Source organism: Lonchura striata, chromosome 23 (genome assembly GCF_046129695.1).
Source record: "Lonchura striata isolate bLonStr1 chromosome 23, bLonStr1.mat, whole genome shotgun sequence".
In the NCBI taxonomy this organism is placed as follows: domain Eukaryota; kingdom Metazoa; phylum Chordata; class Aves; order Passeriformes; family Estrildidae; genus Lonchura; species Lonchura striata.
The window spans coordinates 1,519,477-1,547,349 of NC_134625.1; the positions used below are offsets into that span (position 1 = coordinate 1,519,477).

Below are 27,873 nucleotides of genomic sequence, written 5' to 3' on the forward strand. Positions count from 1 at the left end.
TTTGCCTGTTTATGTATTGTTTCTGAGTTGCACAACTTTGTTTCTTCTGTTTTAAGTTAAGTGGGAAACCTCTCCTGTGGTGGAGCTGGTGCTGTGAGGCCAGGTCTCCTCCTCTTGATGTGCAAAGGAAAATTGAAGCAGCAAATTTTTAGTCTTTCAACCCCCAATTCTTTTAAACATCTATTGCAAAGGTGAGGGTCTCCTTTCTAAGATGACATGGCACCTTTGTATTCTAAATGATGGCATTTTCCTGCAGATTTTTTTCAGCTCTCTGCAGGTGCTTTTCTTCCCTCCTGAGGACAGTGGGTGATGCTGGGGGTGGGAATGACATACAGACCCAGTGAGCAGCAATTCCCTGGGGCACTGTGACTTTTTGGTTTTGAGGCTCATTTTCTCTGGGATATTTTTTTTTTATTGGAGCAGGAATATGATCACAAAGCTGGGGATGAAATTATATGGACTGTAATTCCTAACCCAGCCGTGCCATTAACTACAGTGTTAATTACTTTATCCTTAATCCTCTTGGAGAGAACAAAGCAGAGTTAAATGATTTGGCCCCATGTCAAGCAGCATGTTGGGGTTTCAGAACTTCATATCTTGGATCTGAAGCAAAGGAGTTTTATTAACTGGCTTTCACCAGGCGTATTTCAGTCAAATGGTGCATAAATCTGCAGGGTTAGAAACCAGCCCTTTCTGCCTGTGCCTTTGCACTGCTGATTATCCAGATGATTATCCTAAATACGTAAGTGGTGATCTATTAAGGGAATAAAAGCCTGCCTGAATATCATGTTTAATGAAACTGGAATGGGTGATACCAGATTTTGAACAGGCCTTTGGTACTTCAAGTCTGTGTCTTAATCTCTGCAAAGGCACATTTATACAAACAAAAAGTGAAAAAAACCTCCATATATACAGAGTGCTATCATGTGGAGGGGCTGAGGAGCTTTTATGAATTCTTGCTCAGTTTTCATTTTGAGCCTCTGATCTCTGTGCAGCTTGGAATAACCTTCACGCAGGGTATTTGGAAGATAGCTCCTTATCTGAAGAAAAGTTTTGCCTGGTCACATCAGGCTGATTTGAAGTGCTCATTCTTCAGGTAGAATCAGGAAGGGATAAGAGCTGATGGATCAGGCCTTAGGATGCGGAGTCAGACTAAGATTTGGAAGCTGTTATCCCCATTTCAGGAAAAACCTCCTGAAAGGAGGAGGAATCAAATGTGTGTATTTCTCCTTACAAAGGTGTGTTTCCCTTGCTGTTTGCCTGGGCAACAGAAGCCATTTTTCTGAAGTGGACTGAAAATCACTCTGCATTTTTCTGTGTTGTGAGACTTGCAAATTGTGCAGTGATTAAACAAAATTATCTACTGATTAGTTAGGAAGTGCAGATTTCTTTCCACCAAATTTACACTCTTGCCCTGCTTGTATAATGAGGAAGTGGGGGAAATTCAGGAGTCTGTGGGATTTCTGGATGTGTAAAATCATTTCATGTTGTCACATAACTGAACACTGTAATGGACTGGGTGTGAGATTTTCTAGGAATTGTCACTGAATATCCAACTTCTGTCCTTTGCAGAATGATGAAGTCCTCTGTCCATGCAGAAGAAGATGACTTTGTCCCTGAGCTGCAGAGGAGCATCCACCCCAGGGAGAGGCCGGACTGGGAGGAGACTCTCAGCGCCATGGTAAACACCTGGCCTACATCCTCTCTTCCCATCATTTCCCATTCTGAACACTCTGCTCCTCTATTCCATTTATGCTCCCTAAGTTTCAGCTTTTTAAATGGGTTGTACAATACTTTGAACAAGGCCAAAATGCTTCTCTTCCTCTGGCAGTTTGTCAAGGAGAGGGAACGAGCTTTCACAACGCTTCTGCCCTATTAATACATGCCCCAAAGCAGGTCTTGTAACCAATTAAAAGGTCCATAATGTCACAACGATTTTCAGTCTGCATTAACCTCTTTTTCAGCAAGATTTCTGAGCATGAAGGGAACTTCTTGTAAAAACATGCTCTTTGAAGCATGCAGCATTGTGAAAGAATGAGATTTTAGCAAAATGCTGGCTAAGTCTACATAAATAAAACCTTAGCCTGAGAGCAAACCTGCGATCAGAAGGATCAGAGCTGCAGAAAATTGCATACAAAGGTGCTGTTCTCATCTCAGAGAAGTCACTCAAGTGGGCAGTGGGCCACAGACAACTGGATTACCTTAATATTCATGGGAGTTTTTGAAGCCACAGTTTCTCTGGGCACCCTGTGCTAGGACCTCACCATCCTCACAGAGAAGAATTCCTTCCCAATATGCCATCTAACCCTGCCCTCAGCAATGGGAAGCCATTCCCCCTTGGCCTGTCAATCTCTGCCTGTATAAAGTCTCTTACTCACCTATTTATGATCCCCTTCAGGCCCTGGCAGGGACTCTGAGCTGTCCCTGGAGCCTTCTCTTCTCCAGGTGAACACCCCCAGCTCTCCCAGCCTGTCAAATTGTGCACTTTTCACTTTGTAATTTTTTTCCTTCCTGGTGTGTGGCTGGTTTTGCCTTCTCTTCAGCTTGGCCACAGTTGGGAGCACTGTCTGTTCCCGTCAGTATTGCTCAGGCAGTAGCACCTGCTCCCAGCTCGGAGCTTCCCACACCTGGAGTCTGGTGGGAGTCACTGTGTGACACCTCACTGCTGTCTGTGACCTCCAGGTGTGTCTCAGCTGTCAGGCTGTAATTCAGTGTCCTCACCTGTGACACAGGTTTCCTGGTATATCTCTTTTGGTGGTGTTTTTTTTCTCCTGGTTGATTTGCAGTGAAGGGAATGTTCACCTGCTTGAGGCTGTTGTGCTCATGGACATTGGTCAGTGTTTTATTTTACCTTGCATTGTGCTCGTCTCACTGGAGGAACTTAAATCACTTTTTGGAACATGCTCTCTTGCACAGCTCTGTGCCAACTGACTGGTCCAGTGGAGAAGAGATTTGGAGCATGATAAACAGGGAAATTCCCAGCTGGAATTGCTGCACAGTGACTTGGTGTGATGAAGGACAGTAAAGTTGCTGAACCTGTATCTACAGTGGCTGGATTTGTGGTCACAGTGTTGGTTTGACCTCAGGGTCCTCTGAATCAGTGTAAAGAGGGGGGAGAAAAATCTCTCTTGCTTGTGTTTACTGTGTTGAGTGAATCAAATTTCCACTTTTCTTCCTCCCGTCAGGGGCAACATTGAGATGTAAATATTTACAGGACCTTGTTCAGCACTGACAGTGTTCTCTGTTTAACCAGCATATCTTTGATATTCTGCCTTTTTCCTGATCATTTGAAGCCTGAGGTTTCTTCCCTCACTCTGTTCCTTCACTTTGCATTTTTAGCAACCTCTGCTTCAGCCTTGTCCCAGAGATTGCTCTTTCCATGGTATGTGACTGTCTCAGAGTGCCACACTGCATCTAATTTTTTGTTAGTGGGTGTTGATGCAGATTTTAGGCTTTGTTGCTGCTTGAAGCCCCTGCCCCCAGGGAATGGAGGATGCAGGGCTGGAGAAGTTGTTCCCTCCATTGGTTCCCCTGGCTGCTGCTGGAGCCCTGACGGGCACCAGCTTTGTCACCTCACATGAATTTCACCTTCTCCCAGGTGAATAAAGGCTGAGACAAGGGACACTCTGGGGAGCTGGGGGAGTCCTGGCACTTGTCTCCTGGACTTTACCTTGGTACATGCTTTTATTAAGAAAAGCCACTTTATGCATTCATTGTTACATGAACAAGTCTTCTCTACTCTTCCTTCCATCCATAATACTTTTCAAAGGGCTTATTATTAATTTATGTAAGTGCTTTGTTTCCAGAGCTTTTTCTTAATAAGAAATAAACTGAATATCTTTCTAAAGGTGTGGAGGTTGAATGTCCTCCTGTATTGTAAATAAAAGGTGACAGAAACTCTATCTTTTTAATGTTTCTGTCAGTGCCAATTCATTCTTGGCACCTGAGTAGCTTCAGTTTGATGCAACTTCTTTTGTCTTTATTGTTTATACTTTCATTTGCTTTTTAACACTGCTTGTTCTGTGTTTGTAGTTCAGCAGAAGGGCACATAATTCTGTGTTGGAGACCTGGTTTGTTTGGGGGGAATCCTGGAATTGTGAAATGGTTTGGGTTGGAAGAGACTTTAAAGCTCATCCAGTTCCACCCCCTGCCACGGCAGGGACACCTTCCACTACCCCAGGCTGCTCCAAGCCCCTCCCAGGCCTGGCCTTGGGCACTGCCAGGGATCCAGGGGCAGCTCTTTCTCAGTATTTCTGGTGCAATTCTGTGTTGTAGGTGAGGTCCAGGCTCAAGGAGAGGCAGCCCTGGCTGGACAGAGTTCCCAGGAGCTGAGTAATGAGGCAGCTGCCTGTATCTCCTCAAGCATTGCTATATTTTGTATTCCCCCTCGACTCATGCTCTGTATTTTTAGAATTTGGGTGTATTTGACACATTTTTCTGTCTCAGCCCCCAATTCCCACTGTGCTGCACCTGCTGGGTAACCTTCACACATCCTGGGATTTCTGCCTCTGCTCCACTTCAGGAGATGCAGTTGATGATATTGACTTTCTTCATAGAACACTTCTGAGTTCTGGAGCTGCAAAGCCCTGTGTGAGCCAAGGAAAATTGCAGTTTATGGATTTTCTAACATTTCTCCAAGACAGTAATGTTATTTTAAAGGAAAGGGGTATCTTTTCCTTGTCAGGCCCTGCTAAGTGCTCTGTTTCTGAGTTACAAGAAATGAAGTTGTGAAAGAGCCTTTATATATCTCACATGAGCCTACAAAACAGCTGTCTTCAGCCTGCAATAACTTTAGCATAAATTGATACTTGTGCTTAATATTGCATTTACCACACATTACTGACCTCCTGATTTCCTCTTCATGAGTTCAGGGAATTGTACTGTTTAAAAGCACTGAGCCCATGGCTCTCCCCCCATCAGGCTGCTGTGCTTACAGACCCTCTGTTCCTGCCTTGTCTGAATTTTGTGGTGAAGCAGCATTAAAATGCTGAGATAAACACACAAATCTTCATTTATGCACGTATTGCGAGTGTGCAGACACAGAGGTGCCACGTGCACTAACCTGACAATGGAGATCAAAGGAACACTCAGAATAGGATCTGGAGCTGCTGCAGCCAGTCCAGAGGGGCCACGGAGCTGCTCCAGGGCTGGAGCCAGGCTGGGAGAGCTGGGGGTGCTCACCTGGAGAGGAGAAGCTCCAGGGAGAGCTCAGAGCCCCTCCAGGGCCTGGAGGGGCTCCAGGAGAGCTGGAGAGGGACTGGGGACAAGGGATGGAGGGACGGGACACAGGGAATGGCTCCCACTGCCAGAGGGCAGGGATGGGTGGGATATTGGGAATTGGGAATTGTTCCCTGGGAGGGTGGGCAGGCCCTGGCACAGGGTGCCCAGTGCAGCTGTGGCTGCCCCTGGATCCCTGGCAGTGTCCAAGGCCAGGCTGTGCAGGGCTGGGAGCAGCCTGGGACAGTGGGAGGTGTCCCTGCCATGGCAGGGGAAGGAGGAGATGAGCTTTAAGATCTCTTCCAACTCAAGCCTTTCTGTGATTCTCTAATGCTTCTGAAGAAGTCACTTTTCCTGCACTTTTCCAATTCCTTCAGCTTTGGAAACCTTCAGAATATGAGCATATGAGTCTCCAAGCCCATGGAAGGTTTATTGTCCCCCTGGTGCACCTCTGGCTGGGATCTCACAGAATCTGGGAGTTCTGCTGTCCATAACAGGGCCAAGAGGTGACAGCTGGGGCCAGGTTACTTCTGAAGAATCAGGGTGCCTAGAAAAGGGGAATCTCTAAATTAAGATAGAAGACTCTGTGAATTTGACAAGTGCACAAGAAGGCAGCAGCTGTGGTTGGTATGCATCATTTTAGGCTTTTGCTGTTAGAATTTTCTTAGGAGAAATGCAAGCTTATAAATGCTTTAGAAAGGCACAGGGTTAGAGCCTGTCCTGTGAAGTCCCTGGAATAGTCTTAGGTCAGAGGGGTTCTGAGATCTGTAGTATTTTCAGCATTTGATGCCAGATAGGGAAGGTTCTGTGGCTTGTGAAGATAATAAAGGCTTTTTAATGAGACCTCAATATATCACTGTTAAATCTGGGACATGAGTGAGGAGAAAACTATTTTTAAATGCAATTATGAATGTGTGCAGAGATAGTGCATTGTAAGTGTTTAAAGAAAGATTTTTATGTCCTTAGTGTTTGTTTCTCATTCTTTGTACTTCACTTGGCCAGTGCTGCCCCAGGTCTTGAGTGGGTCTTCTGCAAGAATAGATGCCAAAAATAGAATACAAGTGGCTTCTTTTTTAATTAGTGTTGGTTCATTGGTTGGTTTTTAATTCAGAGAACATCAGGCATGTTTCAGATGCAGACTAACCTCCAGGAGTTGTAGAAAAATCTGCATAAAAGGGAATGTGGTAAATCCATTTGCTTAGCCTTGTAAGCTATAGTGATTTCCAAATAGTGGTTTACTGAAATGATCTAATTTTAGCTTCTGAGATATGTAAATATAATACCTTTAACCATGTTAAAATTGGTATTTTGTGGGTTTTTTCCCTGTGTCTCTTAATGCTTTGAATGTGTGTGAACCAACACCAGAATTTTACAGCTGAGGATGTGGTTGGGAGCTCTGAAGTCACTGACAGAGTTTTGTCAGGCTGATCCTGTTCTCAGTTGGGTCTCCCATCATGGAAAAAAATTATTGGGGAAAAATGTGCTTTTGAACTCTGACTACCCAACTGCAAGTTATTTTTAAAAGTCTGAAGTTTTAAGCTTTGAAATGCAAGAGGAAGTTTTAGGAGATATGGAGCTGAAATTGTAGGGCTTTTCTGTTGTCTTTTAAAGGGCTTGGACAAGTCAGTAGAAATGGACTTTAGAATCGTGGAATCTCCTGAGCTGGAAGGGACCCACAAGTCCAACTCCTGACCCTGTACAGGAGGGCCAAGGATGCCAACAATCCTGCCCTGTGCTGAGGGCACTGTCCAAATTCTCCGTGAGCTCTGACAGCATCAGAGCCTGACTTAGATGGTTCTCCACCTAAATGCTCCAGCATTTGGCTTCTGGCTCTAAGTCTGAGGGATCACTGCCTTAATGCTATAGAAAATGTTACCTGTAGGTTTGGAGGTTGGTTTTGTGCTGCTGAAGGTCCTCAAGCTCTTGACTTTCCTGGATTAATGAGTCAGGACTGTGTTAATCCCACAGGAGCTGCAATGTGACTTCTGTGCCCAGCACTGGGCAGCATTTTCATGAAATTGCTGCAGCTCAGGCTGGGGAATTGGGATACCAGAGGGAAGGGTGGAATGGAAGTGGGAGTTCAGGAAGTGTGGGCGCAGCACGGGCACTGATCTGACACAAATGTTTTGGGCCAGGCCATCACACCAGGCAGACATTGGGTGCAGTAATATTTTGGTCATAGCAGTTCTGGTCTGGCATTATACCAGTAACCTGTGTTTCCTTTTCAATCCATGTGACTTGCTTTTCCTTGTTATTGCATGCTTGAATCTAGCATTATTTTCCCTTGTTAAGCTTTTGGCAAGGGTTTCTGTTGCTGTGTGAGGTCCTTTCTCTGCCTCTTGGTTAGAGGGGCCTTTTCATTTCACAGGCTGGCTCGCAGCACTGAGCTTGTCCCTGAGAATCTTCTGAAATTGGGGCAATCACTTAATTGGCACATTGACTTCCATTTGGCTTTGCCAATTAAATAAGTTCAATTAATCCAGAATGGATACTGTATTTTTGGCTGGAAGTATTAATTCTAGTAATCATTTAGTTTTCATAGGCAAGAGCAGCAATAGTTTCTGGTTACATTTAAAGCCTTGCCAGTGTGTGCACTATGGCACTACAGTGGTGAGCCAGGAGATCCAAATTATGTTTTGTAAATATCTGTTTGAAAGTCTGTTTCTATCCAGCAAAATGAAAGAATGATTTAGAATTTGCTAAGGCTGGATCAGCAGCTTGTGCACCATCATCACCAATTTGAATGCACCCTGTCTGTCATTTCTTTCCTCATTCTGGCTCAGCCAGGCTGCTGGTGGTAGTGCTGCTGGGGCTGCTGCTGTTGCTACTCCAGGTTATTCCCTGCCCTGACTTTTGGAGTCAGGATTACACTGTCAAGACCCTCCACTTCTTTCCCTCCCACCCTCTTCCGAAACTGATCTCTTTCTAGTTTGTTGTTAGATTACAGGAAATACCGCAGTTGTTCGGAATGTACTTATTTGGGAGATAAAACTTACAATTTATTTACTGTCAATCACTTTTCCCTAGTCCCAGCTGCTTAAAAATAAGGCAGAACATTAAGGAAGGGAAAGAAGTCTCTTATTTTTAAGTGGTTCACTGTAACTGGCTTTTTTTTTTTTTCTTTAATCAGTGTCCATATCTTCTTAGTCACCATAATACAGGAAAAGATGGAACAGTTTTTGAAGGGTATCAACAGTCTGCTTATCCATCCCCTTCCATTCCTCACCCCAATTTAAGCTCAAGAGACAAACAATTCTTGTCAGAGTTTGTCTTTCTGAAGATTGTAGGCATTAATGTTTGGGTGTTTTTTTTTTTTTTTTGTTTGGTTTGGTGGTTTTTTTTTTTTTTTGCCATGATTCAGCCTTCTTAATTATAAAATGATGAGTTATTCCCTGAAGATGTTGGTAATCATTAGTCTGACTTTTTTATTTAAGTCGTTCCCTACATTCCTGCCTTGCTGCATTGTATTGGTCACTGCTGTATTGGTGTAAGACTGCATATTCTTTTTGGGATTTTATCAAATATCATGGTTGGCAGGGCACAGATTATTCATGGAATCATGGAATGGTTTGGGTTGGAAGGAACCTTAGAGTACATCCAGTCCCACCCCTGCCATGGCAGGGACACCTCCCACTGTCCCACCTGCTCCAGCCCACCCAGCCTGGCCTTGGGCACTGCCAGGGATCAAGGGGCAGCCACAGCTGCTCTGGGCACCTGTGCCAGGGCCTGCCCAGCCTCCCAGGGAACAATTCCCAATTCCCAATATCCCACCCATCCCTGCCCTCTGGCAGTGGGAGCCATTCCCTGTGTCCTGTCCCTCCATCCCTTGTCCCCAGTCCCTCTCCAGCTCTCCTGGAGCCCCTTCAGGCCCTGGAGGGGCTCTGAGCTCTCCATGAAGCTTCTCCTCTCCAGGTGAGCACCCCCAGCTCTCCCAGCCCAGCCCCAGAGCTGAGGGGCTCCAGCCTTGGAGCATCTCCATGGTCATTATTCAGCTTCCCAGCTCTTGCAGCATCAAGAGTCCTGTTATGACCTCCAGGTCATTTCTGGAGAGCAGTGTCACCTCCTGTTTTCCAGCCTGTGTCACCTTTCCTGGAAGGCATCAGGAGTGAGGAGTCCTGCCCTGTTTGTGGAGCCTGGTGTGTGATCCCAGGCTGAGCTTTCCCCTCCCCTTGGGCAGAGTTAATGACTGCTTTGTTGGTCAGAAGTTTATGGACACTCCATGGTATAAAGTGCGTGCTAGAGGCAGACACATTCCTCATATTGCTGTGTTGTCACAGGGCTTTGGGCAGGGAGTGCAGTGGATCCCAGTTTTGTGCTCATGCCTTGGACACATCTCTTTTCTATAAACAAAAGCTGAGCCCGGTTTGGTTTAACAGTTTAACACAGAAATATGAATTCCTGTTAATTGTCCCGCCTCAGATGCTGGGGTTGAATGTCAGGCTGCTGCTTTTTCCACCTTCCCCATCTTGCTGCTGCTGCACTGGGACAACTCCTGAGTTGCTAAATCCAATTTCTATCTTTAACATAACATCACATTGTTATTTGCATAATCACTGGCTGTGGCCAGGGGATTTACCAGAGTGGGATTTGCTTGTTTGAGCCTGAATCTATCTCTGTTGTGTCTTATGTGATGAGAAATTGCTTTCTACAATAAAATCCAAAGCTCCAATTGTGCTTTTGTATCCAAGCCATAATTAGGATCCCCTCCTCCCTCTGTGCATCAAACAGTAGCTGGGATCTTTGGGGTCTTTTTTTTACCAACAAGAAACTGGAATCAGATGTATTGTTCTTGTTGGATGTTCTATTTTCTGTGGCTTTTCTCTGTAATTTATTTTTTAGGCTGTACAGAAGCAGGACTCTTAACACTGTCTGCCTTTCCCACGCATACTCTATGTGGGATTTTTGTTCTTAAAAGAAAGTACATTCCTGAGCCACTCTGCCTTTGTGTGGGGCTGTGTACTGTACCCTGCAGCTCCTGGGCCCGGGGCTTTGGGAATGGTAATCAGGCTTCACTATGGGAATGTCAGATCCAGACTTAGGGCTGTCAGGGAGTTATCATGCTAATCCTGCCTTCAGTTGCTGACCATTCACTTGTGATTGGTTGCATCCCTTTTAGCCCTAAAACTGTGGATTCTGTGATGGAAAACACAAGTGTGAGACTGTTCTGCTGAAAATCCCCAGCACTCCTTGGGTGCACTGGATTCACATGCAGAGAATCAGTGAAAATCTGTGTGTCTCTTTCAGGCTCACTTGGGAAATGTTGCCATGGCACAAACTCACGCTGCTGTGCAGAGGTGAATTTTGATCACAGTGACAGTGGCAGTGCCAAAGGAGGTGCTCAGAGCTGCCAAGCTGCTTGTTCCGTGTCTTGGATTCCACTTCAGTGGTTTTACTTGGGAGCTGGAGAAGGTTTCACCTGCATATCTGTGAGCTGCAGATCTTCATTTGAAAACACAGTAAACAGTTAAGAATTTAGGCTGATCCTTTAAACTACAGTAAGTGGATGCCCTGGACTAACTCCTCTGTGATGCTAAGTCTCTTAAATGAGAGGTGTGTCTCCGAATTTGCCAGCTCATGGCAATGCTTTAAAGTATTGGGGCTTTTTGTTTTGCTTTTACTTATTTCCCTCCTTTCCCCCACCTCCCCCCCCCCCCGCCAACCCCTGCCATGGAGATGCTGGGAGTAGAAAATCACATTCTGTGTGGTCCTTTAAAAAAAGAGACTAATTCCCTTTTATACGTGCCATGAACTAAGTACTGGAGAAGCTTGGAATTGAAAACCTGAAAAATGGAATTAAAAGTTCTAAACTCACAAAATGATGCACATTCAAGTATCTTTATTGAATGCAGACTTCTTAGATATGGGATTAAGAATGTGCATTGCCAGTGTTCAAAGTTTCCTTACTGTAAGCACTTGTCATTTTTTCATTCCTTTTCTCTATCCCATTATCTCAGTTGCCATGAGATTTTAAAGGTATTTCTGGCTGGATGAGTGTTTCTGCACATTCCACAATCCCCAAATTGAGAGTTAGATAAAAGGTCAGTACTACTTCCAATTACTTAGGCCATCCTGGTCTTGAGCTCTGTACCTAAAGCCCCCCTCCAGCCAGAAAGGATATTTGCACTAAAGAAGCAGCTAAGTGATGACTTCAACTGAAAAAACACCAAAACCATAAAATTTAAACGGTTCCAGTGTTTCTCACTCTGGAAAACATCCTTGTTCTGGGTGTTACTGAATGTGCCTGTGCTGCACTCTGCTGATGAGAACATGAACAACACAGGATTAATCTTTAAAATCACAGAATCACAGGATGGTTTGTGTTGGAATTGAACTTAAAGCCCATCAAGTTCCATCCCCTCCCCTGGGCAGGGACACCTTCCACTACCCCAGGTTGCTCCAAGCCCTGTCCAGCCTGGCCTTGGACACTTCCAGGGACAGGGAGACCACAACCTCCCACATCAATTAAGAAATACAGAATTGGAGTGGGATATTTATTTTTAACTTCTTTGGTAAAGCTGCTGTAGTCTGACAAGCACATATTTTTGTTTAAGATGGCATTGTCAGACCTGGGTTGCTTTTTTATTTTAAGTATGTACAAATATCTTAGGCAGCTCTGAAAAATGTAGCTGCAATGTGCTAACGTGACAGAGCCATGCTGTGTGAAAATGCTGAAGAAATTAATTCTGTTCCACTAAATGATTTCATAAAATAATTATTTTACATTAAGAATTCGGCAAATATTTGCATTTCCATTATATTGCCCCTGTACCGCTGACATTTTGGGGTGAATATTGTCCATTCCCATGTATTTCTGCCATTCAGAACAGTGACCCGGTTGTAGCCTTGCTGTGCTCAGTGCATCTTAATCGTTTTAGGGATAAATGCTGTGGAACTTGGACCTTTCCTTCAGAATTAGTTGGAGCAGCTCAAACATGGTGACTTGCAGTTTACTGGAGCATTTCCCTTTCCTTCTTTGATTTATTTATTGTGGAGAATCAAGGTGGTTGTCACAACATCTGAAGGAGGAGCAGGGAGAACTTTGTTTCCCTGGAGTATGTTAAGGGCTGCATGGTCAGAGCTGAGATGGCCAAAATTCTTCCTTCATTGTACTTTGAGGGAGCCATCGCCTTCCACCTCACAGGGAGCAAGGAGTTTTGTGGGTCACTTTCTTTTCAGTGCTGCAGAGCAAACTCTCTGATGGAGTAGATGGTAAGCCAGCTCTGTGTAGTGAGCTGGTACCCAAAATTTGGAGTAGCTATTGAAGTCCTTGTACATGAGCACCCACTTCAGCCCTCTTCATTCTTCCTCGTGCCAAGTGAAGAAATTTCTGCTCCCTACAGAGTAATGACTTCTCCTCAAACAACATTTCTGTTCCCTGCTGTTCTCCCACAAAGAAGTAAAACTGAAGCAAAGCTTTAGAGTTTTTGAGAGCTCTAAAGGGGGTTTAGGTTTTTTTTCCTCTCGTTGTAATTTTTCCTTCCAAGAAGATTGAGGGGAAATGAAGATGATGTAAAGGAAAGACTGTCATGGAAACCAAGCAGCATTTGGAACCAGCTCTGCTGTTTTTAGAAACAAGGCTATGTGCTGACAGAATCCAGAGCAATCTGGTCCCTCCAAACTGGATTTGTTGAGAGACTGACAGTGGAAAATGAATATATGTTAGTGTCTGTCTAATAGTTATTCTTGCCTTGTGATAACCTTGGATTAAATTCTGGCCTTCAGAAATCTCAGCCACTTGCCGAGGTGTAGCTGTGATGCCTCCTCAGGGGTCTTTCTGTAGTCCTGTGGAAAACCAACTATGGGATTACTTGTGGGATTCCAGGGTTTCTTGTGCATCTCAGAGTAAGTAAGAAGCAGCAGGAGGAGGGCTGTGGGTTCTGCACTGGTTCAATATTCTCCCCTGTTGAGGATGCCAAGGTGGAAACTTCATCACATTGTGTTCACTGGACTGTTCTGTTGAGTTTTACACATATTTCAGATTGTGTTATGTCTCTGCATATGAGGGAGACAGGTTGACATGTTTTCTGATAAATGCAAGGAGACTTTTTAGGACAAAATCCTTTCATATTATGCTGTGGAATCGTTAGATATCAATTATTTATGACTAAGGTTTTGTGTGCTAGAGAGCACAAAGCTGAAGTTTTCTAAATCATGTCTATAAATAAAAATACTAGAAATTTCAAATGTTTAAAGCTAAACAGCCTGATTTGTGAGAGCTCTCAGATTCCGCTCTTGGATTCCACTCTCAGATTCCCAGGGAGATTAGGAGCAGCACTTGAACATGTCCAGGGAAGGGAAACAGACCTGGGGAAGGGGCTGGAACCCCAGGAGCAGCTGTAAAGGGGCTCAGGCTGGAGCAAAGGAGGCTCAGGGGGACCTTGTGGCTCTGCACAGCTCCTGACAGGAGGGGACAGACGGGGGGGGGGTCGGGCTCTGCTCCAGGGAACAGGGACAGGAGGAGAGGGAACTGCCTTAAGTTGTTCTAGGGGAGGTTTAGATTGGATATCAGGGAAAATTTCTTCCTGGAAAGGGCTGTCCAGCCCTGACCCAGCTGCCAGGGCAGGGCTGGAGTCTCTGTCCCTGGAAGTGTTCAGAAAGCGTGTGGGTGTGGAGCCTTAGGACACAGTTTAGTGGTGAGCACAGTGGTGGCAGCGAGTGATGGTCTTGATCATGAAGGCCCTTCCCACCCATAACAACTGTGATGCTGTGATCCATGGGAGGGTTGGACAGCAGGCAGGCGTTCTTCCTCCTCCCTAGAGGAAGGGTTTACTGAGATCTCCCTGCCTGGCAATCCCTGCAGGTATCTGTGACAAAATACTGACTTTCTGCAATACTGTCTCAACTACTACTCATACAAGTCAAGCTTTTGGAAGGAGAATTTCTTGGTTTAGGGCAAGCTGGTGAAGTGGTGTCGCTCCAAAGCCTTCCCTGCAGGTAAGCGACTGAGATTCCTGAATAATCAATTCTCTGAGTTCTGCCTTGAGCTATAATTTGTTTACCAAGTTTTGGACCGGAGCAGATTGATGTAGCAGTGACATTCAGCTGTGAAAATGGGACTAAACAATTTGCATAAACAGATTTGCTCTGCAATTACCAGGTTTCCACAGCACAGCGATGCATAGAAAATAGGGAAGTGAGAAGCCATGATGATGCCAGATAGCTAATTTTCAGATGTAAATAATCCAGCTGTTTCGGAATGATTTTTAAAATTAAATTACTGTGACACAAAGCACAAAAGATGACAAATTTCATTTGGAGGGTTTTTTTTGTGTTTTGAGGGGAGAGTGACCTGCATGCTGCATGCCAAGTTGTGCATCAAAAGAGATGCAAAATAGTGTATGCATTCTGCTTTATGTAGCTGTGTATCTTTGGTTTGAATGGAAAGGAGTTATGGTTATTTAGGAGTAATGCAATTTCTAAAATTAGCAGTAAGTTTCTTTTTTGGTATCTGTGTCTTCACCAAGGTTTTTTCTCATGTTGGTACCTCTTAATAAGGATCTGAGCTTGCACAAGTTCTGTGCCCTTACCTTTCTGTGCTTTTGCCTCAACTGTGAGCCTTGGAGAGATTGTTGTTCTGCAGCAGTCCATGGAGCTCAGATCTAATTGGGAAAGCCCTTGGAGTTAATTACTGCATTGCATCTCATTGTGGTCCAGTTAACTGTATGCAGAAAGTGGGAGACGCAAAAAATCCAGCTCAATTTGGACTTTACTGCACTGGGAAGGAGAGGATAATACAACTTTTCCAAGAGAGGTGCTGGCATTTTGGGTTCCTGGAGGTGTAAGTTTTGCCTACGCTGCTTTGAGTCAGATCTAGGGAGGTCTCTGCCCACTGCTGCAAACTGGCTTGAAGCCCACATTTTCTGTCAGATTGTTTATCCATTTTTATATCCCACCAGCTCCTACTGCTGATGGAGAAGAAAAATTACTTTTCTTCCTACAGAAATTCTGTTCCTTAGGAAATTAAGCAAGCACATCCAGCTTGGCCTAAAAGCAGCTTATTGGAATGGCACATTTATTCTTGTAATTAGCTTTTTTCTTATGTAAAAGACCTGTAAGGTTTATTAAATTGGTGATCCTCTTAATGCTAAAATTGACAATGAGACTCTCAAGTGTCCTATTACATCCTGTAAAAGTGATTGTGTGCTCAGTAAGTCAGTCAGCCCAGAGTAGATTTATTTAAGTGTATAAATATTGTTCCTGTTTTCCTCTGGTGAGTGGCTATGCCTGTTGTGCAGAGCCATGGGACAGTGGGGTCAGAGCACTGGCTGTGGTCAGGGCTGTGGAAGTTGCAGCTGGGAGAGAGAGAGACCTGGATTCAGATTTATTCAGTGGTGCTAAAGGGTGGAACTCACTCAGAGTAGATTTTCCAAGGGCAGTGCTGGAAGCACCAGGAGCTGGATGGCTGCAGCTGCAGCTGTTGGGGTTCATCTCCTCAGAGCCAGGCTCAGCCTGGAGCCCTGTGTCCAGGGGCTCCTGGGGAGCAGGGCAGTGTCCAGGGGAGTGGGTGCTCCTGCAGCCTGTTTGGCTTTGCCCAAAGGAGGCACCAGGATGATCAGAGGGATGGAGCAGCTCTGCTGTGAGGAGAAGCTGAGAGAATTGTTCAGCCTGGAGAAGAGAAACTTCAGGGTGACCTCAGTGTGGCCTTCCAGAGCCTGAAGGGGCTGAGAACAAAGATGGAGAGAGACTGTAGAAAAAAAGGACCTGGAGCAACAGGACAGGGGTATGGATTCAAACTGACAGAGAATAGTTAGATGGGATGTTAGGAAGAAATTCTTCCCTGTGAGGGTGGGCAGGCCCTGGCACAGGGTGCCTGAGAATCTGTGCCTGCCCTTGGATCCCTGGAGGTGTCCAAGGCCAGGCTGGATGGGGCTTGGAGCAGCCTGGGATAGTGGAAGGTGTCCCTGCCCAGAGGAGGGGGTGGGACTGGATGATCTGTAAGGTTCCTTCCACCCCGAACCATTCCAGGACTCTCCTCCTGTTGTCCAAAGCAGGGGAGTGCACCCCAAGTACCAGAGTGTCCCTGGTGACCACAGCAGGGCCCTCACATGGATAATGTGGTTGTAGCCTCGCCCCTGTACCTGTCTGGGGTTCAGTGGTATGAATCCCTCTCTTTCTTTGGCACTGGTCTGGTTGATGGAAACAAGCAGAAGAATGGCACTGACTGGCTCACTGCAGCTCTTGGTGACATGGGGAAGCTCAGGTAACCTGTGTCAGGGTCAAGTGGGAGCTCCAGGGAGGGGTGACAGAGATTGTCCTGTAGCTCATCCCATACATGGGCTGCTAGCTTGGGACCACTAGGTGGTCCAACTATAAAGTTTCGGGGATGGAGACCATATTTCTGTATTTCTTCATATTTCATACTTCAGAATGCAGCTGTGTTCTGTTATCAGTCACACCTCTGGATCAGATCCAGCTCTGCTCAGAGATCTTCTGCTGGACCAGCTTAGAACCATTGGGACTAACGTAACATCAGGGCAATCATCTGTTTGCTCCTGTCATTAGAAAAGGGATTTGATAGAATACTTTTTGGTTCCAGGCCTGTAAGAGAAGTAACACTGAAGTGCCTTTCTTCCTCTTGGTTCAGCATTCCCTCTTTGGGACATGGTTCATGTTTTTAGTGCATTGTATAAAGCAGAAAAAGCTCACTCATCTGATGCTGTCCACATTACTCTGGACAGCATCAGTTATTTTTCTCCTCCTCCTCTGTGAAATCTGTGCTGGTGTTGCTGTTTGATCACTGCTTTCTCCATTAAAGCCTCACTGAATCCCCTCATTCCTCTGGATCACAGTGGGAGAAACCCATGGAGCTGAGCGTTTGTGTTTCTTGTGCTGGAGAATTCAACCCCAGCAGAGCTCATGGCTTAGGCAAAGGCAACTAGAGGAAGGAGGGGATGGGAAAGTATGACAGAACAGAAAGGAGGGTGTTTGGAGTTCTGGCCTCACTGAAGTAAATGAATTTTAGTAATTAAGGAATTGTAATATCCTCAAACACTTAAACGAATATCTTCAAATATCTATTTTAGCAGTTCACCTCCCACATAGAAGCAGCTCTGTCATTAACTTGTTTTCCACTGTGTGAGCAATCCAGCTTTTTGCAGTGCCTCTGCCTGAGTCTAAACGCACAGATGTCTGGAAAATCAGGTACTTACTGAGGAGTCCAACTACGGAATTTAGGAATACCTGTTTCGCTCCCACCTCTGAAAATCTCCGCTTTAGAAAGCAGAAGTAGCAATGAATTAAATACTGAATATCACAGTTACCCAAGGGTTAGCAAGGCTTGGGGCAGGAAGGGATTGTCACCTCCCTGGTCCCCATCCCAAGGGCCAGTCTTTCCTGGTCAAAAGGCAGAATTCAACTTAAGCACACCTGAGGTTTGTAGCCCCCTGCAGAACAGAGGGGCTGCTTGCAGCCGTGTTTGACTCCCATGTTTAACTCCATGTTTAACTCCTGCTTTTCCTGTCTCCTCCCTGCAGGCCCGAGGTGCCGACATTCCGGACATCCCGGGGGAGCTGCCGCTCCGCTCCTGCGGCAGCACAGCCAGCATGAAAGTGAAGAATGTGAAAAAGTAAGAGCAGACTTCTGTGATTTTCCTGTCTTTCTTGGGCTTCCAGTTTTGCTGTGCTGAGTTTTTGCTCGTGCTGCAGTGCAGGGCATTCAGCAACAATGTGTGATGGTGTATCTTCAGCAGAGCAACCAAAATCCATGTTTGAGCTAATGGAGCCTAAAACTGGGCATGAGAGGGTTTGCTGGCTTACTCTGCTCTTTCTGGCCATAGAAACAAAGCTAGGTAGGATTTCAACCTCACTGTTGCAGTGTTTTTAATTTTCTTTAGTGATTCTTCCTGAAATATATTAATTAAAAAAAAAAACACAGTACAGCATATTATAACAGAACAATTATTATAGTAGAACAAAAATCTCAAAAGAAGCCCAGGCAATGTGTAAATGAGATCATTTTCCCTGTCTCCTTATGCTCTGGAAATCTAAACCAGGACAAGTGGGTGGCCTATATGTATTTTTTATCTGATTTTTTTTTCTCTTTTCTTTTTGCATTCTGCCCTCTGTAACTTAATTTAATGGATTTTTCACAGTTTTCCCTTCTAAGGGATATTTTTTCTTCCCTGATCTCCCAGTTTGGTTTTTTTTTCCCCTGTGGGCTCATGCTGCATTTCTGTCTCTGCCTGTCTCCCAGAGACTGTAACCCAAGTCATTATGTGTGCAGCAATGGGGATCAGAAATAATCAATATTACTTTGCTAAAAATGCTGACTTGAGGAGCAGAACTCCCCGAGATTGATGGATCTGTGCCTTCAGCTCACCCCTCTAGTGCTCTGCTGAGAGGGAAATGGCTCTTTGTTCCAGTGCTGAGCAGCCAGATGCTGCATCTCACTTCCCACTTGTATTCCCGTGGGAAGAGGGAGCTAGATAATGACAATCTCATTGGCTTACCACCAGGAATATCTATAGGAGTCTATAATAGCTTCAGCAGAAGCAAGAGCGTGTTGCAGAGCCAGAGGAGCTCTCCGGCAGCCACCAGTGTGGCGGGAGACACTTGGGAATAATTATGCCTGACTTGAATTTGCAAAAGGCAAAGGATAAATAGAGTTTGTTCTGCACCCTCAGATACATCCCCCCGGGACTGATGGGCTGTGATGCCTTTCACAGGTAAAGTTCTGCTTTCCTCGTGTCTCGTGTAAGGCTGTGGATGTGCATTTGTGAGGTGCAGCTGCTTGTCCCTGCTCCATGTCCATCCTGAGGGATGTGGTGCTGCTGGAATGTCACTCAGCTCTCTAGGATGCACTGGGATGTGGTGCTGCTGGAATGTCACCCAGCTCTGTAGGGATGCACTGGGATGTGGTGCTGCTGGAATGTCACTCAGCTCTCTAGGATGCACTGGGATGTGGTGCTGCTGGAATGTCACCCTGCTCTGTAGGGATGCACTGGGATGTGGTGCTGCTGGAATGTCACTCAGCTCTCTAGGATGCACTGGGATGTGGTGCTGCTGGAATGTCACCCTGCTCTGTAGGGATGCACTGGGATGTGGTGCTGCTGGAATGTCACACAGCTCTGTAGGGATGCAGTGGAAAAGCCACTTAGCATTTCAGCTTTCCTTTCTCACTTGGTTCCCTTTCCCACCGTTTTGATGCATCACATCAACAAATCCCTATGTTCCCTTGGCTTTAGGATGAGAAAGTTGTTGTATTGTATCAGTACCTGTTGTTTATCTGTGTTGAGTGGTCTCATGGTGTGCTCTTGGTGTGCTCCAGGTTATCCTTTACAAAGGGGCACTTCCCGAAGATGGCTGAGTGTGCACATTTCCACTATGAAAACGTGGACTTTGGCAACATACAGGTGAGTCTTGGATTTCTCTTACACATAAAACACTTTGTGCTTCCTGCGAGCTGACCCGGTGGGGACACGTAGAGGGACCTCCACTGAGGCTTATTTAGTTAGTTGCTAAATGTTTAGTGGTAAGAAGTTAAAGTTGTAGAGACTTTATTTCTTCTATGTGCTGGGGCAGAATCTGCACTCAGTCATGTGGAGCTCTCCTTTGAGCTTGGAGATGGTTTTATTTTCACTGGATTTAGCTGATGTCACTGTTTTAAAACTGTATCAAACATTCAGTCTTGAGTCATCTGTAATCACTGTGTGTGTATTTTTGGTTTGAGTGTGTTTGTGATTAAAAAATTGTGTGAATGTATTTATGTAAATATAAATAAATCAAATTTACCCTTTCCCTTAGCTCTGCATTGTGCATTGCAGCAGCTGTGTCATCAAAATACCAGAAACTGCTTGTCAGCCCGAGCTGCGTTTCTGGAAGTGTGCAGGCTTTGCTCCTCTGTGATCCCTCCCTCAGGAATACCGGCATAGCATTTTCCAGGGAGGGCTGAGACCCAGGAGTTTCTCACAAACATGACACATTTTGTTCTGCTCTTATAGGAGCAAGAATGCCTCCAGCATCTGCCAGCCTTGTAGCCAAAAAGAGGTTACAACCTTTTCATTTGTGAAACATTTCCTGTAGTACCGAGTGAATTATTTACAGCCTTCCATGCTGCCGTGCTTGACACTTTTGTAAGCAGAATTATGCGGCTGTGTTTTTTTCCCTGTCTCTGTAAAATTCTGGCTGGGAAGGAGCTTGGGTCCTGTTCAGGGCTGGGATCTGCTGTTGCTCACTTGGTGGCTCTGGGAGCGTTGGTTCTGGGGTGTGGGCTCTGCAGACACAGCCCCCCATGCAAATGCAACCTGTCACTTGAATGCTGCGAAATGTGATCAAGAACAAAGCAAAGCAGGCCAAACTTAATAACAAAGGAAAAGCTTTATTACACTACTGCTACTATAAAAGAAAAAAAGGAAGAGAAAAAAACACACACAAAATTCAAAATGAAAACCTTTCAAAACATTCCTCCTCCCACCACCCAACTCCAACAAGCCACAGCGAGACACATTTGGACCCTTAATCAAGTCTTCACCCTTCCACATAATCAACACTGAGTCCATCAGGGGAGAGAGGAGTCTCCCTTGCACCATAGACCCCCAGGAAACACAGCTCTTGTGTTTCCATGTCACACGTGGCACCGCCCAGACACACTGGCTAGCGTGACACTCTCTTCTCCATGTCACAGTGCTCTCACCACCGTGCATGGACAGAGACTGCTTATAGGGCTCCTTTAAGGATGCTTTGCCAAGGACCAACAGGAACAACAGTCCAGTGTCTCATTTTGGGACTACAGTCCCCCCCATTTCCCTGGGGCCTGGAGTCCAAAAACAGAGATCGCCTTCTCTTCTCTGAAGATGGAGGGCATCCTCACACCCTCCTCCACTGACCTCTGTTCATTCCTGAACTGGTAGTTGCTGAAGGAGTTTCTTGGCTCACCATTGCATCCCCCTAAAATGCAGTCTCTCTTGGAGGAAGGATTGGTTCACTCTATGTCTAACAAGAAGAGTCCAGCCAAAAGCCACTCCATCATCTCCCCCCAACCTTCTTTCCCTAACAACTGAGGTCCCTGGCTGTCTCTCTTTCCTTCAAATTGAGGAGGAGTAATATTTCACAAAGCTTTCATTTCACAGGAAAGGGTTAAAATTCCCGGACTCCCCAGATGGCTGAAATCTCGGCCCAGGACTCTGTCTCCCACGCTGGGCATCTTCCCCCTCCTCCTCCTTCTCCTCTGCTGGCAAACTCCTGGGTGTCTGCAGGCTCTCTATGTCTTTTCCTCTAGATTGGGGTGGAACAAAGACATCTCAGACGTTCTCCACCCTTCCATCTGCAGGAACTGGCCCAGCTCGGTTCCAGACCCTTCACCCCCTGGCCTACCTCTGCAGGCCACATGGCTTCCCCTTCCCCACCCAGCTCATGGCTGGGCAGGGGAGGTTTGCACTCTCCAATGACCAGAACCAAAGAGAGCGAGTTCTCCTGGGAGTTCTGCTTTTTACCCCTCTGTGTTCTCAGGGGCGTGTCCACCTTCAATTGGTCACCCCAAGTGTCAGTATCCAAACCTGACCCCTGACTGGATTGACCTCTTCCTTCTGAAAAAATTCTTTTTCCGTGTCAAACCACGACAACTGGGCACGAAGTAGAATGCAAAGAGCTCAGTTCCCATGGAGGCCCCTGGGAAATGGGCAAGCAGGAGCAGAACTCACTCTGCTGTAAACTGTTTATTGTCATTTTCTGTATGTAGGAACAGTGTGGCTGATCCATGTCCCTACTTTCTGTCTCCTAGTAATTTGCTAATTTGGCACAACTAATTTTTCAGTATTTCTGGAGAGAAGTCTTGTGTTGGAGCAGGTCTGTATCTGCACAGGTATGGTTTTTGAGTCCTCTGGTCCTCCGAGTTCTCCCTCCCATCATCCAGGGGTGTTCAGCAAAACGTGCAACTGGAGAGGGAGCACAAGCTGTGCATGGCACATTGTTTTGATGACCAATAATTAATTCTTTGTGGGCTGAAGCATTTCCTGTGATGTTTTCAGGATGGCAGGGCAGACCTGTGGGTTTCGTCTTTATCTTTGCAAGAGGCAGAAGTAAAATCAGGTGATGCATCATTTCCAGGTTTTCCTGAAGCACGTTCTGCTGGGAAGCTCCCACAAGCAGGCGTGGTTTAGCATTGCTTTTTGTCATGTCACTGCTGCTCCTGCAGCTTCCCCTGCTCTTGCTCAGTGGTCCCCTGGCACAACCAGACCAGAGGCTGTAACCAGAGGAGGTCTACCTGAAAAACAGAGATTGTGGAAGGATCTAGCACAGGAAATAAAAATGGTGTTGGTTATTGAGCTGTTATTGGTTATCTCAGTCCTGAGCTGTTTTCTGTGTCTGTGCTGTGAAACCAGGAAGAAAACAGGGGCTGGTGGCAGCATGAGAAGAACTGTCATAAAATTGAGATGCTGTGTGTATTGAGGGCTCACTTCTCTGTTTCCACCACATCTGCCTCTGAAAAACCCTATATGTTTAGCTATTTGTGTACCTAAAGCAAAATTTGTGCCTCAGTAAGGTGACTCAGGCCTTCTGTGCCTGTAATTGCTTCCTTTTCCTAAGCAAGGTTTCTGATAAATCCCCACCGTGTCAAGACTTTTTTATATGGTGAAAAATCTCTTTGAGAACAAGAGCTTTGCTGCTGAAATGCGAAAAGATAAAGTATTGCAGCACTTCCTTAGAATAGCAGTATTAATGGTAAAATGAAAGCTGTTAATACAACAGCAGTATCAGTTGGGAGATGCAAAAATAGATTCACACAGGGCTCATGCATTTTAATTAAGTTGGAGGCTCCTTTGTGCTCCCAAGGTAGGGCAGAGAATAGCAGTGGGCTGGAGTGATGGGAAGTGACAGCTTGGCACCTAATAGAGAATTACTGAGTTGCATCTGAGGGGTGGTGGGTGTAAACTGCTTTCAAAATCTATTCACTGTTAGAAATTTGCATAGTAGAAATACAGCATTATCTATCCATGTCAGGAATTGTGTAATGCTGTCTATTAACAGCCTGGCCAAATTTCAGGTTGTTTTGTAACGTTTATGACACTTATAATATGGTCTTATGGTGCAGGAGGTATTAATAGCCTGACATTTCACCTGATGAGATAGTTTTAAATTAAATTGCTGAGAGGTATGAAAAGGGATTTGTTCTCTTCTAATCCTTGCACTGTGCTAGTGAGGCTGGGTGCATTTTGAGGGGCTTTTTCTCTTCAGAAATGTTCTTCCACGCTGCTTCCAACAGCAATACCTTACCAATACCTGTGGCTGGCCAGCCAGGCACATGTGGCATCCCAGGAAATTGCTGGTTGCCAGACAAAGGCAGTAGTGTCAAAGCTGTACCGACAGGTTAAGCCTCACAGATTGCATCAGTGCCCAAAATTGACTGGCATTTTGCTGAAATACCTTATGTTCATTATGTATTTATTTTAAGGGCTACATCTTTACTTTTTAATTTCTAATGAAAAGCCAGGTTCTGCCTCATAGACGTGTTTTAGTCTGACATGGGATAAATATTCAGAACTGTGGTTCAACTTCTTCATGGTCCATCTCCCACGGAGATGCAATGTTTCTTCTCGATTTACCTTTTTCCTAATTTAGTTTATTCTCGATTTACATAAAATACAAGGTATTTCCCCTTTAACTTTTTTGACCTGGTTATCACTCACTGAGCACATTGGTGGTAAGTCTACATAAAAATCTTTGTACAAATAGAAGGTCAAGTGGTTAAATTGCATTTGTGCAGAAGAGTCTGTTATTACACTCTGAAATGATAAAAATGCCAACTGTTCAACATCAGCACTTTGCATCTAGCAAGTACAAGCTTTGTTTTATATCTGTTTGGTTTCTATCAGATTTATGAATAAATAACTGAGAAGAACTCATCAAAGCTCTGTGGGACATATTGAGGCAACTTCAAATTCCCCAAGTTTAAAAATGTGAGATAAAAAAATGGAGTCCTATATCCTTTTGCTTGCATTAAGAACTGACTCTTGACTGAGACAGAATTAAACTTCTTTTAAGGAGATATTAATGTAATTCAGTAGGTATATTCTAAAGAAAATCTACCAAGTCTCCAGGAGCATTTGGACAATGCTCCCAGGGATGCCAAGGGTGGGATTGTTGGGGTTGTCTATGCAGGGCCGGGGTTGGACTGGATGGTCCCTGTGCTCCCTCCCAACCCAGGATATTCTGTGGTTCTATTAAATATGGTTTTACTTTACTTAGTGCTAAATGCTATTAATACAAACAGGAGAAAGAGTGATTAGGAATTCCTTAAATATCTACTTCCTGCCAGGAATAAATACTCTGTTCTTCACTTGAAAGAATTAAGACATTATCCTCAGCTGAGTGGGTTTTGGTAATGGAATATGGAGAGCTGATCAGCTCCACACTTCTCAGATAATATTCTTTGCTCCCTCAAAAGCCATTTGCTCAAGGCAAGTGCTGTAATGCACATTTTATCACTTCAGCATCTTCCATTTGACACAGAATTATCCCTTCAAACAGCACAGTCTCTGTGTTTGCCTTGCTATATCTGACATCTAAAAATAAATCCCTGTGGGAGCATGACTGGGTTACAGATCCTCTCCTTATCAGTGCAGCTTTGGCAGGGCCATGGCAGGAATTGTGTTATCAGTGGTAAAGGAAGTATTTGAGGCAGAATCACTTCCGCCTGCACAGGCATCAGCTGCCAGGAATTCCTGTCAGGAATTGTGTCCTGTGGGAATGCCTCTGCACCGCTGCAGCCCGGCTGATGGGCTGCCTCCAGCAGCAGCTGGGCTTTGCCCCTGGAATTGGATCTTCCTGTCGTGCCTTAGGAGTTAGAAACATTGCAAAGAGCAGCTCAGTCCTGTGCCTGTTGTCAGCAAAGCCTGCTGAGAAGATCCTTTTCGAGGTCATCTGCTTTTGGTTTGCCTTTTTTTCTTCTATATAATAATATTCCAGGGAAGGAGGAATGTGAGGGCAATGTGCTTGTAAAGGAGTTTCCCTAAGTTTTTTCCTAAGATGGACTGCAGAGGAAGTGAAACTGGTAAAGCCTCGCTAGATGCCCTTGGCTGGGGTTAGCTGGGATGGTTTCAGGTGCCACTGCTAAAAGGAGCCTTGTGGGTGAGCTGGGAACAACAGGGATGGGGATGCTCTGTGTCTGCTGGAGGTGGGACAGCCTAGCTTGGGTCTCTCCATCAGGAGTTTGATGCCAAGCCTGCTCAGTGCCTGCAGTGCAGGAGGGTTTGTTTGTCCCCAGCTCCTCTGTGGGTACTATGCTTTCAGTGCATGGCAGTCAGGAGTAGCATGAGTAGCTCCAGGCTGCAATGTCATTTATCCCACTTATTTTGTGAAGCGTTTAAGAAGGAAAAAGTATTGATTTTTAACGGCAAAACATAAAACAGCAGTTCCCATCGTCCCTCTAAAAGATGCAAGTTCTCAGTAAGAAGCATAAAAATTGGCCTGAATTTTGGTGTGTGCTGGGGCTTTGAAAGACAATTTTGCTTTGTTACGCTTTGTCTTTACGAATATTTGAGTGAGATATAGACCCAGATTAGGTGTGAAGAGTAGCTCCTTTTCAGTCCTTCATTTTTGGATGCTGTTAATCTCCTCCCAGAATTACCTGGCTGGATTCTGGTATGTTCTCCTTCTTTAAACCGAGGACTTCCCATTCCCTGTCTTCTCCATGTGATTTCTTTACTATTGCCTTCCAAAGTGGTGCTGGGGATGTTGCAAGGGCTGTTTTAAGCATGTGGGTATATAAAAACAACTGTTCAGAGTGTAGGTGGAACCTGCCTCTATTAACTTAATAATTCCAGCCACAACTCCCTCAAAATTGGCACAGCCTGCTGCCAAGATCAACAGATTTCAAAAATTTGGAGTCTCTGGGCCAAGGTTTCTGCTGTCAAAGGAGTTATGAAAATATTCAAGTAAGTTCATCTCAGTTTTTTGATTCTGCTGTTTCCTGGTCTTGCTTCCAGCTTGCCACAGGCTCCTCAGAAAAATTCTTCCCTGGAACAAGATCACACCTGTGGAAATTCCAGGTTCTCTGTTTTTTTCCCCTGGTGAAATGGGAAGAAGTCCAGTGTGGGTTCTGTCATGGAAGGATACTTTCAATCGTGGAGCTGTGACTCTGATCTGCAGGGCAGGAAGGAGATCGAGGCTGGTGTTCCTGTGTGGACTTACTGCTAAATCTTTCTGAAGGTGTTTTACACCCTTTGCTCTCTTTGACTGTTCTGAAGTCAACACTACATTTTTTTTTTACAAAGGAAAAGGCAGTTGGGATGGCATTGGAATGGTCTCTCAGCTCATGGAATGGCTTCTCACAGGGACTCCATATTTCCCTGGATTTATTTGTCTTGATGAGCTGTGTCTGATTCCATCTATGTTCCTTATTTCAAAAAGATGCTCATGAAGCTGTACCCATGGAAGTGTGGGCTACAGCCCGCAAAGAAGTATTACAAGCAAATGAGATTTTTACCTGTTGGTTCAGTACAACAGGTATTTTTGGGGCTTTTTTACCTTCTTTTTTATTTGGATGTTTTTATGAGTTTATAGGGAATAATCCATATCTCCACAGGAGAGCAGACCCATTTGGGACAGAAACAGAGACCTGCAGGAATCCAGTTTATTTTCCCTTCTCCAGCATTTACCACTGGAAATACAGCAAGCTGTAGGGTTTTTTGTTCATTGTGGCTATTTGATGGCATGAGTAAATCTTCAAATGGCTGTAATAAGCCCAGCTGTTATTTTGACATTGACCTCCTGCTGTTTGCCAGCCCCATAAATCATCTTTACCAACATGTTGCAGAAAAGTGTTAAAATTAGTTTAATTAGTAAGTGGAACACAGTTGTGTTGGAAAATTTTTCTTTCCTGCACTTTAATGACCTGAAAAAAAATCAGAAGGCTGTATTATATACATAATTAAAATAAGTTATAAACTTGAAAAGATTCTGTGGGCTTCAGAAAAGTAATGCCTGTTTTAGTAGTGCTTGAAGGGAGATGAAATCCCGTGTGTTCCTGTCTGTAGCCAGCCGTCCTGTTACCAGGAATGGTGTTAAAATGCAGTGTAATGCTGGACTCAGGGATCTGCCAGCATGCCAGGCTGGAGTGATTTAATAACTGCCTTGTAGATCTGATCCCTGAGATTTACAGGAGCGGGGCTCTGTGTTTCCCCTCTCGTGGAGGTTCGTGGAGCCAGGGGATGTATGAGCTGTGAGACCAAACTTCTGTGGGAACATTGCTGTGCTGTGTTTAACCTGCAGCTGCCTACAGAAAGGGCAGTTTGTTCAGGCCCTGTTCAGGTGCCAGAGTTTGGAGGGCTGATGACAGAAGTGGCAGCTCGGGGGCAGCAAGGCAGGGAGGGGGTGTTAAATGTTCATTCATTAGCTCAGCCCGCCCTGGGGTGGGTGCCCTGCCCTGCCCTGCTCTAGGAATGTGTTTATTGGTACCCTGCTGCAGGAGCAGGCTGGGACACCTGACACAGGGAGGGATGGATGGGGATGTGGGGAGAAATTCCTCCCTGGGAGGGTGGGCAGGTCCTGGCACAGGTGCCCAGAGCAGCTGTGGCTGCCCCTGGATCCCTGGCAGTGCCCAAGGCCAGGCTGGACAGGGCTGGAGCAGCCTGGGACAGTGGGAGGTGTCCCTGCCATGGCTGAGCTTTTGGGTTGGATGTCCCTTTCAAGCCAGACCATTCTGGGATTTTGTAATTCTGTC

The 27,873-nt window shown here is 45.3% G+C and overlaps 1 protein-coding gene across 10 annotated transcripts in view; it reads left to right on the forward strand.

The window, feature by feature from the left end:
* Window positions 1–27,873, forward strand: part of ARHGAP32 (Rho GTPase activating protein 32) — a 236,883-nt gene that overhangs the window by 89,554 nt on the left and 119,456 nt on the right. For 7 of the 10 annotated variants that reach the window (XM_021531093.3, XM_077787965.1, XM_077787966.1 and 4 more), the window contains exons 2-5: window positions 1,573–1,681; window positions 17,691–17,782; window positions 18,839–18,880; window positions 19,483–19,567. In XM_021531093.3, coding sequence (XP_021386768.2) covers window positions 1,574–1,681; window positions 17,691–17,782; window positions 18,839–18,880; window positions 19,483–19,567 — 327 coding nt within the window. In that variant the 5' untranslated portion in view covers window position 1,573. Of the gene's footprint in view, window positions 1–1,572; window positions 1,682–13,876; window positions 14,152–17,690; window positions 17,783–18,838; window positions 18,881–19,482; window positions 19,568–24,994; window positions 25,069–27,873 lie in introns of those variants that run through there. The other 3 variants (XM_021531095.3, XM_077787964.1, XM_021531096.2) reach the window with 3 other exon arrangements.